At 39.8% G+C, this 24543-nt stretch overlaps 1 protein-coding gene and 2 long non-coding RNA genes across 4 annotated transcripts; all 3 read right to left on the bottom strand.

The window, feature by feature from the left end:
• Positions 1-376: 376 nt before the first annotated feature.
• Positions 377-11221, bottom strand: LOC311250643 (uncharacterized protein). 2 transcript variants are annotated; one of them, XM_084342501.1, is made up of 4 exons: positions 11085-11221; positions 10240-10393; positions 9467-9545; positions 377-546 (listed from the first exon to the last, which is right to left on the bottom strand). In XM_084342501.1, the coding sequence occupies exons 1-4, from the start codon at positions 11152-11154 to the stop codon at positions 520-522; spliced, it is 330 nt and encodes a 109-aa protein (XP_084198627.1). In that variant the 5' UTR covers positions 11155-11221; the 3' UTR covers positions 377-519. The 2 variants fall into 2 exon arrangements, with proteins under 2 accessions (XP_084198627.1, XP_084198626.1); XM_084342500.1 differs by lacking the exon at positions 377-546 and adding an exon at positions 9030-9194.
• On the bottom strand, positions 801-3323 carry LOC311250644. Its single transcript, XR_014621301.1, has 3 exons — positions 3169-3323; positions 2286-2439; positions 801-882 (listed from the first exon to the last, which is right to left on the bottom strand). It is a non-coding gene; the product is annotated as an uncharacterized lncRNA (long non-coding RNA).
• Positions 11222-19993: 8772 nt separating the features above from the next.
• On the bottom strand, positions 19994-21732 carry LOC311250050. Its single transcript, XR_014621239.1, has 3 exons — positions 21641-21732; positions 20333-20411; positions 19994-20235 (listed from the first exon to the last, which is right to left on the bottom strand). It is a non-coding gene; the product is annotated as an uncharacterized lncRNA (long non-coding RNA).
• Between the last annotated feature and the right edge of the window lie 2811 nt (positions 21733-24543).

The raw sequence follows: 24543 nt of genomic DNA, 5'->3' as shown, positions 1-24543 counted from the left end.
AGCATAATGGCTTCAGTTCCCTTCCAGAAAGGCCTGACTGCAAGGTAAAATAAGTGAAAATATTAGAAATAGTCACTTTAACTGATGGCTAAGATTTACTCAACAAAAACACTTTTTGCTCCCATTTCTCATTCAAACCAATATTCAAATGACGTGATCCGGCCCACACCAGACAGATTCAGCAGATTCAAATTCAGAATTGGGCCAGTTCTGATGTATTGGGTTCGCTCTTGGCTGTCGTGGTCATGTTATGGCTCAGATTTGGAAAACAGGAGTGGGCCACCCAAATTCATTCCATGTGGTATGTGTACGTGTGTAAGTGCTATTTCATTCAGTATTTTCTTCACTGTGAATACATTATCAGCACAGAGACAACAATGGTCAAAACTCTTTATTAGTTTAGAAGACAGTAACGATTCATGCAAAGATATTATTGACATATCTAACATGTTTGACATGTCAACATTTCTGCGTAGAAGGTCGTGATGCATTATCTTCAGTGTGGCTGTTGAACACCCGTCAGATGATTTGGCAACGTATTCCTCTCTGGGAAGAAGAATTTTAGTTAAAAGTCTCATATTGTAGGAACAAAAATGTCTTTATTTATGCTGTATCTGATTTGAAGTCAAAACCTTGAGTTCCTAAATACTTACTAAGACAACACTACAGACTGTATTATGGCATAAACTCATCAAGAGTATTTGTTAGAGAGAACTGATAGAAATTAAGGAGGAAAAATTGAAATGTAAAAATGAAATAAGTATTGTGATATCATGAACAAGTTGTGAAATTGGACTTGCTTGTTCTAATCTCTTGAGTCTTTCGGGGATCCACCAGGCTCCTGGGTCCACACACCGTTCATTGTTGTTCTCAGTGTGAAAGCTTTAGGGTTGAAAAGACAGGAAAGAGTAAAAAATGACACATTTCTGCATTTCTAGTCACCTGCTCACTTCTGCCTGCCAAGTCAACCAGCCACCCCCACCTAAACAAACCAGCTCCGCTCACCTGGTGTCACAGCTGCTCCTGATCACCTGTTAACCCAGTAGATATACCCCAGCCTCACTGATACTCTCTTCCTGGTTTCCGTGTTTCCTTATTGCGCTTGTGTTTTTGCAAACCGGACTTTTATTTTTCCTATGTACCTGCCAACCAACCACCATATGAGCTCTCATGAAATCATCACTTAGCTATCCTGCTGTCTTGCCTTTTCTTCTGTGTTTGGGTCCAACCCCTGTTGCTCACTTACCAGCCGTGACACCAAGTGCCAAACAAGCTCTTCTATTTTACGCAACCTGCAGCTTTTTCAGGTGGGATTTTGAAGCTGATGACCAAATTACAGGGCGGTATTCTAGATGAGACAGGATCAGAGAATGAATGATATTGTGGGAGGGATGATTCCTCTTCCCATGTTTATGACTACATCATTTGTGTGTTTGGACCAGGATAGTGAGCTATCAGGAGTTACACCCAGAAGTTTTAATGTGTTTACTTGTTTAATATTGTTGGTGCCTATTGCAAGTTTTCTCAACCCACTCGTATACTGTATGTCTCTCAGGGCTTTAGCTGGAGAACCAGTTAAATCTTGGTCCAATATTGTGGCACTGTACGAAGTGGAGTCATCAGCATACATTGATGTTTTTTGCGCGCACTGGCAGGTCATTGGTGAAGGTGGAGTATAACAAAGTCCCCAGGTAGCTGCTTTGTGGAATCCCATGTATTTAAGGATAACCACTAGAAGAACATGGATGTGACTCTTGTCTTCCTGGGGTCCCGAACATAAAAATACAATACCAACATGCAACTACAAAGTACAAAGTATTTAAACAATGCAGCTCCCACTGGTTATCCGTGCTTGTTAGCCAATATGACGTTGTTACCTCCATTCAGGAGTTTGGTCTTTCTCAACAAAGCAACCTAATTATGATCACGTAATCCAACTGGGCCACTAGGGAGACAGCTTTAAAACAGTATTCCCAAGAGTTGTTTAAAACAAGGTCTAGACATGTAGAAAAGGTACTGAGCCGGTCACACTTTGGTCACACATTTAGCACACATACACTAAAGTGGTATTGATCTTCTCACCTAACTCTGAAAGAAAGCCAAGATGTGTCTTTCTCAGCATGTCAAACTATCACTGTTGTGCCAAAGTTTCTCTTTCATTCATATTATTCTTTGTTGTCTGCTCATGATCAGCTGTGTCGGCAAGGTGACACCGCCTAACACACCATGAGATAATGGACACAAGATGAAGCTTTTGTGAGTGTAATCTACTACCCTATACTTACACATAAGCATGTACTCCACAACCCCGAATTGTGTTCTCCTTTTGTTCAAAGCAGGCTTTGACAGGTTCTTTAAAGTTGCCTTTTGAGGTTGCCATACAGCAGTCGGGAGCAGGTCCTGGGTGTCCGTGCACGCCCATGGTACGCTGATAAATCACTGCAATGCACAGAACAGCCATACTTTTATTAAGTGTAGGAATAGGAAAATATTCTTTCACAACAACTTTTTTTTTAAGAGCAAAAATGTGTAAAATGTTGCTAATTTGGTTTCCAGCCAAAGTAAAATTTTAGTATTTATGAAGAAGAACAAATAGAAGGCTTAAATAGCACTTTGACTACAGATATAACCTGTTAATTAGTGAGTTGTACAGACATGAGAGTGGTTTTGATCTTCTCATATAACTCGCAGCAAAAAAATGAATTAACATATTTCCCAAAATGCTGAATGAACCCTAGCTAACAATCTTTTAAAGCAATTGTGGGACCAGAACACCCACACCCAGTGCCTCGACAGAAAAACTTAGCCTAGCCTACATCTGGTCTCACCTGTCAACTAGTACAGTGCAACTGAAAGCCTGTAGAAGACCAAACATCCTACAGCAGCATCCGATCTTAGTTTGCCTCAAAGGTCATAGGCTAAATATTGTAAAATAACAAGCTACTCCAAAATGCAAAGAAATATACAAGCTTTCTACATTATTATACAATGCAAAATTAAAACTTCCTGTGCCTAAAATATTAACTTTTGGGATTAAGACATACAATTTTCTTTTCATTACTGATGAGTGTATTATTCAATTTCTATGCGATTCAATTAAATAGATTCTCCTAATCATTTAAGTTACACATCAAGGACTCTGAAAGTCATTATTAGTCAATAACACACCTTGTACAATGAGGAAAGGCAGCATGGCTAAACACCAACGTGTCGGGTCACAGCGAATGGAGAAATGCATCCTGGGTCCAAAAATGACAGTGAGTGAATAATTAATAGCGTTATTCTGAACACTCACTGGTCCAACTCTTGGTGTGAACAGTGATGCTCTGTCTTACAAGAAGAAACCTGCTTGATATAAATGAGGTGAGCATGAGGGAAAGAGTGCACCATCATTCCAGAGAAAGAGGAACAAGAGTGTGTGAGTCACTGAGATACATATTCGTCGAACTCACTCAATTACACAAACTACTGCATCAAGGCAGTGACTTTTATGGGCAGGCATAAGCTATGGACATCAAATCCAGAATTTTATTGATGTCAATGTGAATTCTGAGATGAGGCCCATTGTTGTGAATTTCATCCACTGCCATCACCTCATATTGCACCATGATGCACGGCCCAATGTCGCAATTATCCCCCAACCAAACTGACCTTTTATTGTGACCAGTCTAAGGCACAGCTGTGGACTAATCCTGCAGTTTAATCGGCATCTTGATATGCCACACCTGTCAAGTGGCTGGATTATCTTGGAAGAGGCAACATGTTCACCAACATGGGTTTTAACAAATTTCTGATCAGAATTTGAGAGAAATAAACCTTTTTGTTTCACACTTTTGTTTCACAGAAAAAGTCTGAGATGTTTTACTTCACCTCATCAAATAAAGGGATACGTTGCATTTATATTTTTATTGAGTTTATGTTTTGCTGCTGCCTGTTAGCTTCCTTCTGCTTTTACTTCAGCTGCTTCTCCAAACTGGGGGCGTGCTGACTGCCATCTACTGTAGGCGTTACATTGACCATGGATAAGTACCTGATATGACCCCACTTCAAAAACCCAACTAACCTCTTAAGCAACAGGTGAATCATTTATTTTTGTAAAATGTATAACTGTTAATCTCTCACACTGCAGACACTTGTAAACTCATTAAAGAGTAAAATATCAACAGAAAAGTAAATGTCACTTTGGGTCAAAATCAGCAAAGAAGGGTGACAGAGACCAGAGACCTAGGAGCCCAACATCCAAACCCACAAAGGTCTATCTGGGCCGGCTGACCAACAATGATATCAAGGTGATTATTTAAAGGCAAAAGGCAACACATGTAACAGAGCCCCACCCATATGTCCATTATTGGGAAACATTTCATAAGTTACTGAAATAATAAACATTAACTAACATTTAATTGACAGGTAATTAATGTGTAATTAGCTGTTAGTTCATTCTTATTACTATATCAACTAACATTAATAGCATCTTTATAATTTTTTTAATAATGTCTAAATTAATGCCTTAGTTAACATGAACACTATTAGTAAAACATACTAGACACATTAGCTAACTGTTAATTAACCATTATTCCAGACTCTCACTGGTAAACACTTGCAGTAAACAGTGATGCTCTGACTTGCAAGAAGAAACTTCCCTTGTTACAAACGAGGTGAGCTTGAAGGGTCAAACACAATCTCATTCCAGAGAAAGAGGAACAAAACAAACACTTAGTGTGTTTGTTTTTTTGAGTGGCTACCCAATTATTTTGTGATGTTTTCTCCCTATAAGTATAAAAAATCTATCTGTAGGTAGATATATTGTCTTCAGTAATTGCGCTATTTGTTGACGTCACTGAAAGACACTGTTTTGGTTTGGATTTACCAAAGTCACACAATCACACAAACAAACAGGTCTGACGAGTGAAAAAAAAGGGTGAACATATGTCACACCTTTTGTGTAAAACCAACAACATAAAATTCTTGAAGTCATGAAACGTATTGTGTTTATATTTTTGTTGAGTACATTGCTTCTTCTCCGACACCAGTACTCTGACTGCTTCTACAAACCGGGTGGGTGCTGACTGCTATCAACTGTTGGTAAAATCCTTGACTGTAGATATGACCCCACTTCAAAAAACTTGAACTAACTCTTGCAGCAAATGGTGAACCATATACACTGCTCAAAAAATTATCACAGTATAACAACAAGTCAGTTAATCTTCAGGGATATCAATGTGTCCATTTAGGAAGCACAAGTGATTGTGAATCAATTTCACCTGCTTTGGTGCAAATTAAAGTGACAACAGGTGCAATGGAGAGGCAAAAGCAAGACAACCCCCACAAAGGGAATAGTTTTGCATGTGTGTCTCTGTACAGTATCTGGTTATTGTGAATAGTTAAGAGCCTTATTCTAGACTCTCACTGGTAAACACTTGCAGTAAACAGTGATGCTCTGACTTGCAAGAAGAAACTTCCTTTGTTACAAATGAGGTGAGCTTGAAGGGTCAAACACACACTCATTCCAGAGAAAGAGGAACAAAATAAACAGTTTTTTTCTTCTTTTTTTGGGTGACTACTCAATTGTTTTGTGATTATCTTTTCTCCCTATAGGGATAAAACATATATCTGTAGGTATATATATCGTCTCCGGTAAATGTGTTGATGTGGTGACACCGCTGTTTTACAGGGTTGGCTTGGATTCACTAAAGTCACACAATCACACCAGTGTTGCCAACTTAGTGACTTTGTCGCTATATTTAGCAAGTTTTCAGACCCCTCTAGCGACTCTTTTTCAAAAAAGCGACTAGCGACAAATCTAGCGACTTTTTCTGGTGTATTTGGAGACTTGTGGAGACTCTGACATGAAAGCACGTTATCGTTCAACGAGCAGCGGGTGCTGCCGCGAGACCGTCCCAAAGCACTCACAGGCGGCCCAGTGCTCGCACAACAGTCCCTCCCAGCTGCAGTCAGAGCAGGAGAAGTTCACCCCTCGCGTCCAGACTGCGAGTCACGCATGCGCGGAGCTGCCGCTGGCTGATCCCACCCTGGGTTACAGTCAGGGCTGGATGTAAATGTAAAATTTTCTTTGTCCAAAATAAATCACTGCACTAAAATAAGTTCATTTGTAGTTCAAAACACATCAAGGGTGTTTTTTTTTATCTCTACCATGACGTTATTCCTCTCTCCTACAGTGTCCATTACAAATAAATGCACATGGCCAGTTTAGGCCAAATTAGGTGATGACGTCATTTAGCGACTTCTAGCGACTTTTAGGACAGCCAATAGCGACTTTCCTTACTGAGGAGTTGGCAACAGTGAATCACACAAACAAACAGATCTAGGCCGCAGCAGAGCAGCAACTCCCATGTCCTGCTGAGATAAACTTTTTGTTTTTTGAAATGGAGTCTGGTGGCTTTAAAGAAAGCGACACAATGACTACAGTTCTACATTTGGAAAGGTCTGATGGCAAGACAGAAGAGTGAAAATATGTCACACCTTTTGTGTGAACAAAAAAGTCTCAGATCTTTAACTTCAAGTCATGAAAAGTGTTGTGTTTATATGCTTTTGCTTTGGCTCCTACACCAGTACTCCTGCTGCTTCTACAAACTCGTGGATGTCAACTACTATCAACTGTAGGTAATACATTGACTGTAGACATGACCCCACTTCAAAAAACCTGAACTAACCCTTGAGGCAAACAGTGTTTTACATGTATAGCTGAGGAATACCTGATTCTCTCACACTGCAGTGAACTCATTAAAGAGTCAAATATTAACTGATATAAAGTAAGTGTCACTCGAGATCATAATCAGTGACCAAGCATGACAGACAGCAGAGACCTAAGAGCCCAAACCCACAAAGGTCTAGATGGGACAACTCGCCAGAAATGTTATGAAGGTGAAGCCGTCAAGGAACATCACAATATGTTAGGTGTATTTAACACAATTACAAGTAATAGACAAACAGTCAGGCACAGCACAGGACTTTTTTCAGTTTTGTGAGTAGATTACGACATGGTGTCAGACCCTACTGCTGAGATAAAAAAATAATTGCTATTTTCTTCAATGGAGTCTGGTGGCTTTGAATAAAGCAGCATAATGGCTTCAGTTCCCTGCCAGAAAGGCCTGACTACAAGGTAAAGCAGTAGCCAGTTTTTATACTGGGCAATAAGTCGCCAATTGGCCGTCCTTTTTGCAACTAGGTCCGCGGATTTAGACAGAAGGCAGCAAATTGGCGGTCTGTTTTGGTTCACCAATTTGACGCCTCTGAGGGTACACTTATTTCTGTGTCCATTGCTATCTAAATTGAGACGTCAATTTGCCGGCAATTGCGTGAGATGGGCGGAGGTGTCGATGACCTGCACTGTTATGCGACCCACAGCTGGAGAGTTTTAATACCAGGAAACAGCTGATCACAGCAATCAGTCCATCACTTCATCCACGGACGTCAAGATGAGCAACTGGAAAGCCGCTGAGATCTGGACGATGCTAACGTCTCCTCGGTCTCTGTAACTGACGGCTAGCGGACACAACCAAACAGCTAGTAGCTGCTGTCAGCTTGTTGGGTAGCGGCAAGCTACGAACGGTCGCTACTTTCAAATTAAAAGCCCACCGCTAAGAACCCAGTTCTAAAATCCAATGGGTGCAATGTACAACTTTTATTTTGAAGACAAATTTGTTGTCACTGTTCACTGCCCAACTTCGTGCTTCACGTCACGTCACATGTGTGAGGAATATATAATATGAGGAATATTACGCCTCCCTTTTAGAAAGACAAGACGGCAGATTGCCGCCCTTACCTTGGAGCAAATGTGCCGCCTTTTCTATCTAAAAAGGGCTAGTGAAAATATAAAAAAAATAGTCACTTGAACTGATGGCTAAGATTTACTCAACAAAAACCCTTTTTTGCTCCCATTTCTCACTCAAACCAAAATCTGGCGTACGTCTAACAATGCGCAATTTCCTTTTATAAATCCCAAATCAACCTGGAGATGTGCGCACATGGATCCACCTCCTATACCGCCCCCTGGAAATAAGCCACTGATCGATGGTTCTTTACAGTGAATCATGGCCACAACAAAAGAAAGATGAAGAAAATACATATTTCTGGCACAGAGAACGAGGTGTTCGTTGGTGAGGTGGTGGTTACAAAACACATGTTGTATACGTTCATTCAAGTCGTCCTCTAGCAGTGTGAGGACAGTGACAGTCCGCGCAGTCCATGGAGCATTATACACGAGGGGCACCACAGTATTTATGCGTACAGCAATCAGACTGACTGTTCCACTTGACAAAATGATCAGCCCCCACCCGCTGATAATTTGGTCATCGAACAGTCCGGCCCTCTCTGCCGCGCTCTGGGGGAGGGAATGTGATGGTGAGAGAGGCCTGAGGAAATATGATTGCAGATTTGAGTTGGCTTATATCTTTTACAATTTATTTTCTGCTTGCTGGTTTGGTTCATGATAACGTGGATCATTAAATAACATCTGCTATGAAGTGAAATCAATTGTGAGATGTATTATTATGCATTAGTGCCTCTCGCGTTGAATTTCTACTATCTGCTTCAATTCAGTACCTCACCATTCGTGTCGCCAATTACCCTCACCACCAAAATGTTCGTAGACATGGGTCAGAGTTTGCTTACAGGTGTGTGCATTCTCCCATCAAGTTTGTTTCTATAGATCACAACATTTGCGTGGGAAGTGGCGCACGGCTCTTTTAAGCCAAATTTTTTGCGTAGGCAAGCTTTATAGATGAGAGCCCTGATCTGGCAGACATGGCCATTATGAAAATGATGTAAAGGCTTTTTTAATGACATTTTCATTACTATCATGGAGTCCTATGTTAATTTACCAATTAGACATTTTAAATGTATTTATAAGTAATTTTAAAACTGTACCAGGTGTCAAGATATTATGTGCTCCAGACATTAAGGATATTTTATTTGTGTATACTGTAAATACATTAAATACACAGCACAGACACAACAATGGTCAAAACTCTTTATTAGTTTAGAAGACAATAAAAATCCATACAAAGATATTACTACCATATCTAAATGTACCTATAAGCAGATAAAGTTGATAATTTGCTCTAAATTATTAGAAAAAAAGAGGAAAACAGTGTCAAGATTTCTGCGTAGAAAGTCGTGATGCATTATCTTCAGTGTGGGTGTTGAACACTCAGGCTTTGGCAACGCATTCCTCTCTGTTGGAGAAGAATTTAAGACAAAAGTCTCATATTGTAGAAATAAAAATTTCTTTATTTTTGCTCCATTTGATTTGAAGTCAAAACCTGGAATTCCTAAATACTTACTAAGAAGTAAGACAAAAAAAACCTCACAACAGACTGTATTGCGACATAAACTCATCAAGAGTATTTGTTAGAGAGAACTGATAGAAATTGAGGAGGAAAAAACAAAATATAAAAATGAAAACAAGTATTGTGATATTATGAACAGGTTGTGAAATTGGACTTACTTGCTCTAATCTCTTGAGTCTTCGGGGGATCCACGAGGCTCCTGGGTCCACACACCAATCCTTTGTCTCAGTGCGAAAGCTTCAGGGTTGAAAAGACAAGAAAGAGTAAAAAAATCAAGCAAAACAAAAACAGTATTTAGGCCTATAGCAAGAAGAAAAGCAAAGAAATGTATCAAATATGATTAATGTGCCTTAAACAAAAATATCTACAGTAGCAAAATGGTGAATTTAGACCTACAAAGTAGATGATACAGATGTTTATGTTGATGTGTATTTAAGGATCCTCATTAGAAGCACATGGATGTGATTCTTGTCTTCCTGGGGTCTTGAACATAAAAAGTACAATACTGACATGCAAAGTACAAAGTATTTAAACAATGCAGCTCCCACTTGTTATCCATGCTTGTTAGCCAATGTAACATTGTTACCTCCATTCAGGAGTTTGGTCTTTCTCTACAAAGCAACCTAATTATCATCACGTAATCCAACTGTGCTACTTGGGAGACAGCTTTAGTGTTCCCAAGAGTTGTTCAAAACAAGATCTAGACATGTACAAAAGGTACTGAGCTGGTCTAGCTATTTCCCCACTGCTACCAATCTTTATGCTCAGCATCACGGTCATAGTTGTGCCAAACGTTTCTCTGTCGTTCATATTATTCTTTGTTGTCTGCTCATGATCAGCTGTGTCGGCTAGGTGACACCGCCTAACACATCATGAGATAATGGACACAAGATGAAGCTTTTGTGAGTGTAATCTACTACTCTATACTTACATATAAGCATGTACTCCACAACCCCGAATTGTGTTCTCCTTTTGTTCAAAGCAGGCTTTGACAGGTTCGTTAAAGTTTCCCTTTGAGGCTGCCATACAGCAGTCGGGAGCAGGTCCTGGGTGTCCGTGCACGCCCATGGTACGCTGATAAATCACTGCAATGCACAGAACAGCCATACTATTGTTAAGCCAAGGAATAAGAAAATATTCTTTCACAACAACTTTTTTTAAAGAGCAAAAATGTGTAAAATGTTGCTAATTTGATTCCCAGCCAAAGTAAAATTTTTGGATTGATGTTCAGAAAAACAAATAGAAGGCTTAAATAGCACTTTGGATACAGATATAACCTGTTAATTAGTGAGTTGTACAGACATGAGAGTGGTTTTGATCTTCTCATATAACTCTCAGCAAAAAAGTGAATTTCCCAAAATGCTGAACGAACCCTAACTAACAATCTTTTAAAGCAATTGTGGGAGCAGAACACCCCACTAGCCTACATCTGTTCTCACCTGTTAACTAGTACAGTGCAGCTGAAAGCCTGTAGAAGACCAAATATCCTACAGCAGCATCAGATCTTAGTTTGCCTCAAAGGTCATAGGCTAAATATCGTAATATGACAAGCTACACCAAAATGCAAAGAAATATAAAAGCTTTCCCCATTATTATACAATACAAAATTAAATTCTAAAATACATGTATTAACTTTTCGGAATAAGAGATACAACTTTCTTTTCATCACTGATGAGTGTATTATTCAATTTCTATACAATACAATTCAATAGACTCTCCTTATCATTTAAGTTACACATCAAGGACTCTGGAAGTCATTATTAGTCATTAACACACCTTGTACAAGGAGGAAAGGCAGCATGGTTAAACACCCACGTGTCAGGCCACAACGAATGGTGAAAGGCATCCTGGGTCCCAATATGACAGTGAGTCAATAGTTAATAACGTTATTCTGAACACTCACTGGTCCAACCCTTGGCGTAAACAGTGATGCTCTGTCTTGCAAGAAGGAACCTCCTTGGTATAAATGAGGTGAAAGACTGCACTGTCACTCCAGAGAAAAGGGGAACAAGCGTGTGTGATGTGTTGAAGTCACTGAGAGACACATTCATTGAAGCTACTGAATAACACAAACAAACTGATTGATCAAGGCAGCGACTTTTATGGGCAGGCATAAGCTATGGACAACAAATCCAGGATTTTATTTATGTCAATGTGAATTCAGAGATGAGGCCCATTGTCGTGCATTTCATCCGCTGCAATCACCTCATATTGCACCATGATGCACGGCCCAATGTCGCAATGATCCCCCAACCAGACTGACCTTTTATTGTGACCAGTCTAAGGCACAGCTGTGGACTAATCCTGCAGTTTAATCGGCATCTTGATATGCCACACCTGTCAAGTGGCTGGATTATCTTGGAAAAGGCAAAGTGTTTAACAAATTTCTGCTCAGAATTTGAGAGAAATAAACCTTTTTGTTTCACACTTTTGTTTCACAGAAAAAGTCTGAGATGTTTTACTTCACCTCATCAAATAAAGGGATAAGTTGCATTTATGTTTTATTGAGTTTATGTTTTGCTGCTGCCTGTTAGCTTCCTTCTGCTTTTACTTCTGCTGCTTCTCCAAACTGGGGGTGTGCTGACTGCCATCTACTGTAGGCGTTACATTGACCATGGATAAGTACCTGGTATGACCCCACTTCAAAAACCCAACTAACCTCTTAAGCAACAGGTGAATCATATATTTTGTAAAATGTATAACTGTTCATCTCTCACACTGCAGACACTTGTAAACTCATTAAAGAGCAAAATATCAACTGAAATGTAAATATCACTTTGGGTCAAAATCAGCAAAGAAGATGACAGAGAGCGGAGACCTAGGAGCCCAACATCCAAACCCACAAAGGTCTATCTTGGCCGGCTGACCAAAAATGATATCAAGGTGACTATTTAAAGGCAAAAGGCAACACATGTAACAGAGCCCCAAACATATTTCCATTATTGGGAAACATTTCATAAGTTACTGCAATAATAAACATTAACTAACATTTAATTGACAGGTAATTAATGTGTAATTAGCTGTTAGTTAATTCTCATTACTATATCATTACTATATCAATTCATGTTAATAGCATCTTTAATACAATACAATAATCGTATTAATAGTGTCTAAATTAATGTTTCGGTTAAAGGTATAGTTGGTAATGTTGGAGAGCTAGCAAGATTTGAAAGTGGCACCTCGTCTAAGCTCCGCCCCCTTCTCCCTCTCCCGTCAGTGCTCCGTCCAAAGCCCCGCCCCCACAAACTTGAACGCGCATCAGACAGTCCGTCAGCAGGGCAGAGGAGAGCCGTTAGCACTGGGCTAATACAAGCTACAAAAGTAGCTAAGTTGGCTAACGTTACATATTTCATGAAAATAACAAATCCCCCCGAAGTAAAACAAATAATTACCTGTCCAACAGAAAGACAGCAACCTCTGCATCACTTCTGGAAGTGCTACTTTAGCTGCATTTTCTCTGCCATTGTTCTCTCTTGTTAACTCTGCTTCCAGTGTTGCCAACTCCTCAGTAAGGAAAGTTGCTATTGGCTGTCCTAAAAGTCGCTAGAAGTCGCTAAATGACGCCATCACCTAATTTGCATAATTGGCCATGTACATTTAAATGTAATGGACACTGTAGGACAGAGGAATAATGTCGTGGGAGAGATATAAAACACCCTTAATATGTTTAGAACTACAAATGAACTTATTTTAGTGCAGTGATTTATTTTGGACAAAGAAAATGTTATATTTACATCCAGCCCTGACTGTAACCCAGGGTGGGATCAGCCAGCGGCGGCTTTGCGCATGCGCAACTCACAGACTGGACGCGAGGGGTGAACGTCTCCTGCTCTGACTGCAGCTGGGAGGGACTGTTGCGTGAGGACTGGGCCGCCTGTGAGTGCTTTGAGAAGGTCCCACGGCAGCACCCGCTGCTCGTTGAATGATACGTGCTTTCACGTCAGAGTCTCCACAAGTCTCCAAATACACCAGAAAAAGTCCCTAGATTTGTCCCTAGTCGCTTTTTTGAAAAAGAATCACTAGAGGGGTCTGAAAACTCGCTAAATATAGCGACAAAGTCGCTAAGTTGGCAACACTGTCTGCTTCTTTTTCTTCTTCTTCTTCTGCTGTTTTATGGCTGTTGGCAAACAACTATTAGGTGTGCATTACCGCCACCTTCTGACCTGGAGTGTGGATCTCCTGCTAACTCCATATGCAGTGTGCTGAATATATCCAGCAACGGTGACACGTGATGAGTGCCAATCAGATGCCGAGACATGAAGGCATCTGATTGGTTCTTTCAACTCGGACCGAGAGGGAGGGATTGGTCAGAGTTTTTACAGGCCTGCAGCTGCTACAGAGGTCTGATTTATTTCGCTCCTTTTTTTGAACAAATTATGTATGGACTACTCTCAGGATGGGAAGACCATTTCACCCAGTATAACAAAAAGTGTTTCTGAACAGGATCACCAACTATACCTTTAATATCAACACTATTAGTAAATCATACTAGACAGATTAGTTCACTGTTAATTAACCGTTTTTCTAGACTCTTACTGGTAAACACTGTAAACAGTAGTAAACAGTGATGCTCTGACTTGCAAAAAAGAAACTTCCTTGCTTACAAATTCCAGAGAAAGAGGAACAACACAAACACATAGTTTATTTTTTTTATTTTTTTAGTGGCTACCCAATTAATTTGTGATAATGTTTTCTACCTATAAGGAGAAAAAATATATCTCTACATAGATATATTGTCTTCAGTACATGTGTTAAAGACATTTTCATTACTATCATGGAGTCCTATTTTAATTCACCAATCAAAACATTTTAAATTTATTTAAAAGTAATTCTAAAACTTTACCAGATATCAAGATATTATGTGCTCCAGACATTAAGGATATTTTATTTGTTTTTTTTTCTTACTGTAAATACATTAAATACACAGCACAGAGTCAATAATGGTCAATAATCTATATTTTTTTAAAGAGAAACACTGGGGCTGGTCAGCCGGGATGCCGACGGAGAAACACTAGAAAAACAGCATTTTTAGTCACAAGTTTTTTTATTTTGGCATTACATGTTTCCAGGAACATCACAACATGTTAGGTGTATTTAACACAATTACAAGTAATAGACAAATAGTCAGGCACAGCACAGAACTGTTTTGAGATTATTTGTAGTGCAGTTTTTGCTGCTTTTTTCTCAAATATCTTGAAATAATAGTGCAAGATTATGACATGGTGTCAGACCCTACTGCTGAGATAAAACATAAATTACTCTATTTGTCAATGGAGTCTGGTGGCTTTGAAGAAAGCAGCATAATGGCTTCAGTTCTCTGCCAGGAAGGCCTGACTGCAAGGTAAAATAAGTGAAAATATTAGAAATAGTCACTTTAACTGATGGCTAAGATTTACTCGACAAAAACACTTTTTGCTCCCATTTCTCATTTAAACCAAAATCTGGCGTACGTCTAACAATTCGCAATTTCCTTTTATAAATCCCAAATCAACATGGATATGTGCACACATGGATCCGCCTCCTATACCGCTCCCTGGAAATGAGCTGGTTTATTCAGTTTGCTCTTGGCTGACATGGTATGGCTCTTGGTATGGCTCAGATTTTGGAAAACAGGAGTGGGCCACCCAAATGGTGCCACACAAATGCCATCATTCCATGCGGTATGTAGGCTGGATGATCTGGGACATTGCTACCAAGAAGCAGCCTTAGCAAAGATGAGGCTAAGGAACAGATGCAGCCCATGGTTTAATCATGACCTTGCTGAACAGCTTCGTCTAAAAAACTCCACCTGGCGCAGGGCTCGTAAATCAAAATCCTCTGTTGACTGGTTATCCTTCAGACGAATCAGAAACAAATGCACCCAATCCATCCGCAAAGCCAAAACTGACTACTTTCAAGAGCAGTTTAAAGTGTGTGGCTCTAACCCACGAAAGTTTTGGAAGACAGTTAAAGACATGGAGGGTAAAACTGCACCATCCCAACTTCCTTCCTCTCTTATGTGGGAAGGAAACATTGTATCTGATAACAAACGTATGATTGATATTTTTAACCAGCATTTTGTTCAAATTTCCACTCCACCTGTTTCTGTAACACCTCAGGACCCCTCCCCCAACCTCTCTCCTCTGAGCTCTCCTGACCTAGTCCCCGCCCATAGCTTCTCCCTGCAGGATGTCTCTGTGAGGGAGGTTTTTGAAACCCTGAGCAAGCTTGACCCCAAAAAACCACCTGGGCCGGACGGTCTGGACCCCTTTTTCCTTAAAGTTGCAGCCCCTATTATTGCAGAACCCATCACCTACCTTTGCAACTTATCCATACAGTTAGCTGAACTTCCATCTGCCTGGAAGACGGCCTCAGTACGCCCCCTATTTAAAGGCGGAGATCAAGCTGACCCCAACTGCTACCGTCCTATTTCTATTTTACCATGCATAGCAAAAGTACTGGAGAGACTGATCTGCAAACAGCTGGTTCGCTTCCTGAACACCAACAATATTTTGTCTGATTTTCAATCTGGGTTTCGTGCAGGCCACAGCTGTGAGACTGCGACGCTCAAAGTACTTAATGACATCATCAGTGCTCTGGATTCCAAGCAATACTGTGTGGCCGTCTTCATCGACCTGGCTAAGGCCTTTGACAACGTTGTACATAAACAGCTTTTGGTTCGCCTCAACTCCATCGGTGCTTCAAACAGCTCGTTAGCCTGGTTCGAGAACTATCTCACTGGACGCACCCAATTTGTGAAATCTGACTGTATTTCTTCACAACCCCTGTCTATCTTAAATGGTGTTCCACAGGGCTCAATCTTAGCCCCAGTCCTATTCTCAATTTACATAAATGATATAGTTAAATCAGTTGCCAACTCATCTATTCACTTGTATGCCGACGACACAGTGCTCTATGCCACCGGCCCCTCCCATGCAATCGCCCTGGAAACACTCCAACAGAGCTTCCAAGCCGTACAGTCTGGTTTCTCTGCCCTCGGCCTATCCATAAACTCCAGCAAAACCAAGGTCATGTGGTTTGGTCGTAAGCACGCTGTCCAAGATGGTACCATTCTGGCCGCTGACGGCCATAAACTTGACCTGGTATCCGCTTATAAATATCTGGGAGTCTGGATAGATAGCAGCCTGTCATTCACTGAGCACTTATCTCTCTGCAGTCAAAAGTGAAAGCCAGACTCAGTTTTCTTTACCGTAACCGCTCCTCGTTCACTGCCACTGCCAAACACTCCCTGGTCCAGCTTACTGTACTTCCACTTTTTGATTACGGTGACGTCATATATAGATCTGCCTGCAAAGGAGCACTCGAACGGCTCAACGTTCTATATCATTCCGCCATTCGATTTGCTACCAACGCCCCGTACAGGACCCATCACTGTGACCTCTACACCCTGACAAACTGGCCCCCCCTGGAAACCAGGCGCAACATTCACTGGCTGATGCTGGTATTCAAAACCCTCCTAGGTCTTACTCCTCCCTACCTAACCCAGCTTCTGCATCTGCGCCCTCCCCCTATACACAACACCCGTTCTGCCCCTCTCATCCTGTTAAATGCCCCAAGGGCGCACTCTTCCCTGGGCCGTTCCTCCTTTCAGGTTGCTGCCGCCGACAGCTGGAATCAACTCCAAAAATCCTTACAGTTACAAACTCTTACTTCTGTCAACTCCTTCAAACATGTCATAACTAAATCCATAAAGTATACCTGCAGCTGTCGCAGCCAAAGCTCTCTCTGATCCTGTTACCTCACTAACACCGTCTGTTACTGTTGTTGTTTTGTTACTGTCTCATCTATGGTTGTCTAGTATCACTGTTTTTACTTTTAGTATCTCTGTCCTTACATAACACATAACTTGTCACTGTACGTCAAACTAACTGTCATTCTGTGGTATGCCATTGTATTATGTTGGCTTATTGTCTTTATTCTTTCTTCTTTGTGTCACTGTTGTTGTATGTGCTTTTATTGTTACTCCCCCTCTCCCTTCCCCTTAGGAGGTCTTTCACCTCCTACCAGGCCATTGCCTTAATAAGAATGTATTCTTAGCAATTTTTGCCTGGTAAAATAAAGGTTTACTACTACTACTAAGCAGACATGGTCATTATGAAAATGATGTAAAGGCTTTTTTTTTTTCAAACATTTGTTTATTAATTTTTCAGCAACATAACAAAATCAAGAGGTGACAATTCGAGAGTCAAAACAGTGTCAAGTATAATAATAAGAAAAATAAAAATCAAATAAAATTAAATCAGATAAGAAGTAACTAATAGTGAAAACAAAAACAAAACAAAACAAAAACCCAACAACAAGTACACGAAACAAAAAACACAAAATGGTCACCCACTGCTAAATAAAAGCCCAATATGTTCACTTAAACAGAGATAAATTAAAGAAAACATCCTAGCATGCTAAAAATTCACACAAGAAAAAAAATTCACAATTAGTAGACGATCAGGGTGGCTACTCTGGAATAGCCATAAAAATCAATCCCTCAACATGTGCAAAAAATGGACCCCAAGTTTTATTAAACTTTGCAAGAGAACCATGTATTGAGCACCTAACTTTCTCCAACTTCACAGACTGCAGGATGTCCCTGATCCAAGACGAGTGAGAAGGCGGCACAGGAGACTTCCACCTCAATAAAATCAAACGTCTAGCCAATAAGGAGACAAAGGCCACAAAGTCAGCTTTATATTTAGGAAGCTGCAAAGTAGGAGGTAAAGCCCCAAACAAAGCGGTGCATGCTGTAGGATCAAATTGAACCCCCGTACAAACAGAAATGGAGTTAAATATCTGTGTCCAAAAATTAAGTAGTGAAGGGCAAGACCAAAACATATGGACATGGGTAGCTGGAGCTTGATGACATCTAATGCACATGGGATCAACATCATTATAGATTTCAGAAAGCCTAACTCGAGTGAGATGGGTACGATGTAGGATTTTGCACTGGGTCAGACCGTGTCTAGCACAAATAGATGAGGAGTGAACCCGATGCAAAATGGCATCCCACAGCTCCTCCGAGATCTCCTCCCCTAGATCCTCCTCCCATTTGGTTTTAATTTTATGCTGCGGGGTTAGCTGCAAAGAATAAATAAGATTATATAGACGTGAAATAGCACCCTTAATGGTAGGAAATGGGATTAAAAAGGAGTCAATTAGAGAGGCCTCTGGGAGACCTGGGAAATTGGAGCTACGATTGCGGATGAAACTACGAACTTGAAGATATCTAAAAAAATGTTGCCTAGGCAAATGGAATTTCTCGGAGAGTTGTTGGAAGGAGGCTATTGTACCAGCAATATACAAGTCCCTAAATGCCTTAATACCGCAGTCAGACCACAAAGAAAAAGCCCCATCCATTAAGGAAGGATGAAAAACAGGGTTGGCTGATAAAGGTGCTAGGAGAGAGAAGGTCTGTAGACCAAAATAACGTCGAAATTGCTTCCAAATTTTAAAAGTGGATTTAACTAAGATATTATTGCAAAAAAGGGAGAGAGAAAAGCAAAGAGGAGCGTGGATGAGAGCAGTCAACGAAGCAGGTTTAGCAGAAAACATCTCCATACTTAGCCATGTAGGAGGAACTAGTGCCCCCTCCAGAGAAATCCAAAGCTGAATTACTCTAAGGATGGAAGCCCAGTAATAAAACCTCAAGTTAGGAAGGGCCAAGCCCCCAAGGGTCCTAGGTCTCTGCAACAGCTCCTTTCGCAAACGGGGGACCTTCCTGTTCCATATAAACTCAGTGATTAATTTGTCTAACTTTTGAAAAAAAGACTGAGGGAGAAAGACAGGGATGCACTGGAAGAGATAAGACAATTTGGGGAGGATGTTCATCTTAACCGAATTAACCCTGGCCACGAGGGAAAGAGGCAACAGTGACCACCGTTCAAAGTCCTTCTGTATCTGATCTAACAAAGGGGCAAAATTATAATCAAACAAATCTTCAAATCGGTCTCTAATCTGGATACCAAGGTATTTAAAGCCAAATGGAACAATTTTGAATGGGAAACCCTGAGCAGCATCTTGGGCACCTTGATTTAAAGGAAACAGCTCACTCTTGTCCAAATTTAGTTTATAGCCTGAAATCTGACCAAATGAACTAAGGATGTCAAGAGCAGCTGGAACTGAGACAGAGAGATTGGACACATACAATAATAAGTCATCGGCATAGAGGGAGACCCTCTGTTCGAGACCATTTCTTGTTATTCCAGTAATGCGTGGCTCTGAACGAAGCGCCGTAAAGGCTTTTTTAATGACATTTTCATTACTATCATGGAGTCCTATGTTAATTTACCAATTAGACATTTTCAATTTATTTAAAAGTAATTTTATAACTGTACCAGGTATCAAGATATTATGTGCTCCAGACATTAAGGATATTTTATTCGTTTTTTTCTTACTGTAAATACATTAAACACACAGCACAGAGACAACAATGGTCAAAACTCTTTATTAGTTTAGAAGACAATAAAAATCCATACAAAGATATTATTACCATAGCAGACATGGCCATTATGAAAATGATGTAAAGACTTTTTTAATGACATTTTCATCACTATCATGGAGTCCTATTTTAATTTACCAATCAAAACATTTTAAATGTATTCATTAGTAATTTTAAAACTGTACCAGGTATCAAGCTATTTTGTGCTCCAGAAATTAAGGATATTTTATTTGTGTATACTTTAAATACTATAAATACGCAGCACAGAGACAACAATGGTCAAAACTCTTTATTAGCTTAGAAGGCAATAAAAATCCATACAAAGATATTATTACCATATCTATTACCGTACCTATAAGCAGATAAAGTTGATAATTTGCTCTAAATTATAAAAAAAAAAAGGAAAACAGTGTCAAGATTTCTGGTACATGGTTGTGATGCATTATCTTCAGTGTGGCTGTTGAACTGTTGTCAGAGGATTTGGCAACGTATTCCTCTCTGTGGGAGAAGAATTTAAGGTGAAAGTCCCATAATGTAGGAATTAATATGTCTTTATTTATGCTGCATTCGATTTAAGGTCAAAACCTGGACTTACTTGTTCTAATCTCTTGAGTCTTCGGGGGATCCACCAGGCTCCTGGGTCCACACATATATCCTTTGTCTCAGTGCGAAAGCTTCAGGGTTGAAAAGGCAGGAAAAAGTAAAAAACAAGCTGAACAAAATCAGTATGTAGGCCTATAGCAAGAACAGAAAAAATGGAAAACGTATCAAATATGATCAATGTGCCTTAAACACAAAAATATCTACAGTAGCAAAATGGTGAATTTAGGCCCACAAAGTCGATGATACAGATGTTTATGTTTATACTTTATATATATACATACTTGAAATTGGTATTGATCTTCTTATCTAACTCTTAAAAAATGCCAATAAGTGTCTTTCCCAGCATGTCAAACTATCACTGTTGTGCCAAAGTTTCTCTGTCGTTCATATTATTCTTTGTTGTCTGCTCATGATCAGCTGTGTCGACTAGGTGACACCGCCTAACACACCATGAAATAATGGACACAAGATGAAGCTCTTGCGAATAATCTACTACCCTATACTTACATATAAGCGTGTATTTTACAGCCCGGAAATGTGTGCTCCTTTTGTTCAAAGCAGGCGATGACAGGTTCATTAAAGACGCCCTTTGAGGCTGCCGTACAGCAGGTGGCAGCAGGTCCTATGGTTTTTGTCATGAGCTGGGTACTACGACAAATCACTGCAATTCACAGAACAACAGCCAATACTATTATTAAGTCTAGGAATAGGAAAATATTCTTTCAGGACAGCTATATTTTGGAAGAATAAACTTTTCCCTGCCAAAGTTAAATGTTAGTATTTACGAAGAGAAGCAAATAGAAGGCTTAAAAAGCACTTTGCATACAGATATAACCGGTTAACTAGTGAGTTGTACAGATATGAGTGGTTTTGATCTTCTCATATAACTCGCAGCAACAAAGTGAATAAACATGTTCCCCAAAATTCTGAACGAATCCTAACTAACAATATTTTAAAGCAATTGTAGGACCAGAACATCCACACCCAGTGGCTCGACAGAAAAACTTAGCCTAGCCTACATCTGTTCTCACCCGTGAACTAGTACAGTGCTAAACCAAAGGCTAAATATCGTAATAGAACAAGCTACTCCAAAATGCAAAGAAATATAAAAGCTTTCTACATTATTATACAATACACAATTAAAACTTCCATGTTCTAAAATATTAACTTTTCGGAATAAGAGATACAACTTTCTTTTCATCACTGATGAGTGTATTATTCAATTTGTATACAATACATTTTAATATATTCTCCTAATCATTTAAGTTACTCTGAAAGTCATTAGTAGTCATTAACACACCTTGTGCATGGAGGAAAGGCAGCATGGTCAAACACAAAAGTGTCGGGCCACAGCGAATGGAGAAAGGCATCCTGGGTCCTGGGTGAGTGAATAATTAATAGCGTTTTTCTGAACACTCACTGGTCCAACCCTTGGCATTAACAGTCATGCTCTGTCTTGCAAGCGGAAACCTCCTTGGTATAAATGAGGTGAGCATGAGGGAAAGAGTGCACCATCATTCCAGAGAAAGAGGAACAATAGTGTGTGATGTGTTGAAGTCACTGAGAGACACATTCATCGAAGCCACAAACAAACTAACAGATCGAGGCTCCTGTGTCTGGTAGGTATGAATTTGACAGGTGCTCAATTCATACATATTGCACCATGTAAAATGACAATGAGGTTTTTTAGGTGGCTAAAATACACTCAAAAAAATACAGACAACCAGTTTGTACTGCAGATAGTGTATATGGTCTTGTGTTGGCGAGTGGTTTGCTAATTTCAATGTTGATGATGGGCATAACAGGGTGCCCATGGTGGTCATCAGGTTATGTTACAGGCAGGCGTAAGCTATGGAGAACAAACACAGGAGCATTTTATTGATGTCAATGTGAATTCACAGATGAGGCCAATTGTCGTGCATTTCATCCGCCACCATCACCTCATGTTGCATCATAATGCACGGCCCCATGTCGCAATGATACCAAAGGTCCCAAAGTGTTCACCAACATCGAGTTTGACAAACGTCTTCTGCTTTTACTTCTGCTTCTCCTCCAACCTGGGGGCGTGCTGACTGCAATCTACTGTAGGCGTTACATTGACCGTGGATAAGTAGCTGATTTAACCCCACTTTAAAAAACCCAAACTAACCCTTTAAGCAACAGGTGAATCATTTATTTAATGTATTACTAGCCCCTTTTAGATAGAAAATGCGCCACATTTGCGGCCAGGTAAAGGCTGCAATTTGCTGCCTTGCCTTTGTGAAACGGAGGCGTAATATTCCTCCTTTTCAAAAAAGCTGGCACGGGGTAGGCGTAAACATGTGACGTGACGTGAAGCACGAAGTTGGGCTGCTTCTTCTCCCAGCAAAAGCCACGTCGGATAAGCTCCTTGGCACTCACTTTAAAAAAAACGAACTAATCGTTTAAGCAACAGGTGAATCATTTATTTTTTGTAAAATGTATAACTGTTAATCTCTCACACTGCAGACACTTGTAAACTCATTAAAGAGTATCATTTCAACTGAAATGTAAATGTCACTTTGGGTCAAAATCAGCAAAGAAGGATGACAGAGAGCGGTGCCTAGGAGCCCCATTTAATTAATAATTAATGAATATGCAATAAACTGTTAGTTAATGCTTATCACTGTGTCAACTTATTTATTAATACTATTTATTAATAGCATCTTTATAAACTTTATAATAATGTCTAAATCAATACCTTAGTTAAAATGAACACTATTAGTAAATCATTACTAGGCACATTAGTTACCTGTTAACTAACTGTAAGTTTATTTTTATTATTGCATTAACTAATGTTAATTAATGTACCCTACCTACTAAGTGTTACCCATCTTCTGTTATTATGTCGGGATCAGCCTAAGATCTTGCTCAACATGTTTTTCCACAGTAATGAAGACTTGTTAAAAAATAGAACCCAAAATGAAGCTGACGATGTCTATAAGATGTCGGTGACCTCATGAAAGGCATCCTGGGTCCCAATTTGACAGTGTGTCTCTGTACAGTATCTGGTTATTGTGAACAGTTAAGAGGCTTATTCTAGACTCTCACTGGTAAACACTTGCAGTAAACAGTGATGCTCTGACTTGCAAGAAGAAACTTCCTTGGTTATAAATGAGGTGAGCCTGAAGGGTCAAACACACACTCATTCCAGAGAAAGAGGAACAAGACAAACACTTTTTTTTCTTTTTCTTTTAGTGGCTACCCAATTATTTTGTGATGTTTTCTCATTATAAGGAGAAAACATATATCTGTAGGTAGATATATTGTCTCTAGTGATTGCGTGATGTGTTGAAGTCACTGAGAGACACTGTTTTAAAGGGTTGGTTTGAATTTGCCAAAGTCACACAAACAAACAGGTCGAGGCCGCAGCAGAGCAGCAACTCCCATGTCCTGCTGAGATAAAATGACTGTTTTTTGCAATGGAGTCTGGTGACTTTAAAGAAAGCGACACAATGACTACAGTTCTACATCTGGAAAGGTCTGATGGCAAGACAGAAGAGTGAAAATATGTCACAGCTTTTGTGTGAGCAAAAACAGTCTCAGATCTTTAACTTCAAGTCATGAAAAGTGTTGTGTTTATATTTTTGCTTTGGCTCCTGCTGCTTCTACAAACTTGGCGGGTGCAGACTGCGATCAACTGTAGGTAATACATTGACTGTAGATATGACTCCACTTCAAAAAACCTGAACTAACCCTTGAGGCAAAAGGTGAATCATATATAGTTTTAAATGTATAACTGAGGAATATCTGATTCTCTCACACTGCAGTAAACTCATTAAAGAGTAAAATATTAACTGAAATGTAAATGTCACTCGAGATCATAATCAGCGACCAAGCATGACAGAGAGCAGAGCCCAACACCCAAACCCACAAACGTCTATCTGGGCTGGCTCGCCAAAAAAGTTATGAAGGTGACGCCTTAAAGGAAACAGCACATCTCTTTCTTTGAAGTTGTGAACATCGCAATATGTTCAGTTTATTCAACACAATTAACAATCATAAACAATCAATCAGGCACAGCACAGAAGTGTTTTCAGTTTTTGCTAGTAGATTATTTGTAGCGCAGTTTTTGCTTTTTCTCAAGAGTGCAAGATTATGACATGGTGTTAAGCGCTACTGCTGATATAAAACTGCTGTTTTTGTCCCAAGATATACTCAACAAAAACAGAAAAACACTTTTTG

Source organism: Pagrus pagrus (genome assembly GCF_965226575.1).
Source record: "Pagrus pagrus genome assembly, chromosome: 21".
Lineage (NCBI taxonomy): Eukaryota > Metazoa > Chordata > Actinopteri > Spariformes > Sparidae > Pagrus > Pagrus pagrus.
Note: the sequence above shows the minus strand (reverse complement) of the source record. Positions and strands in the feature narration are given on the sequence as shown.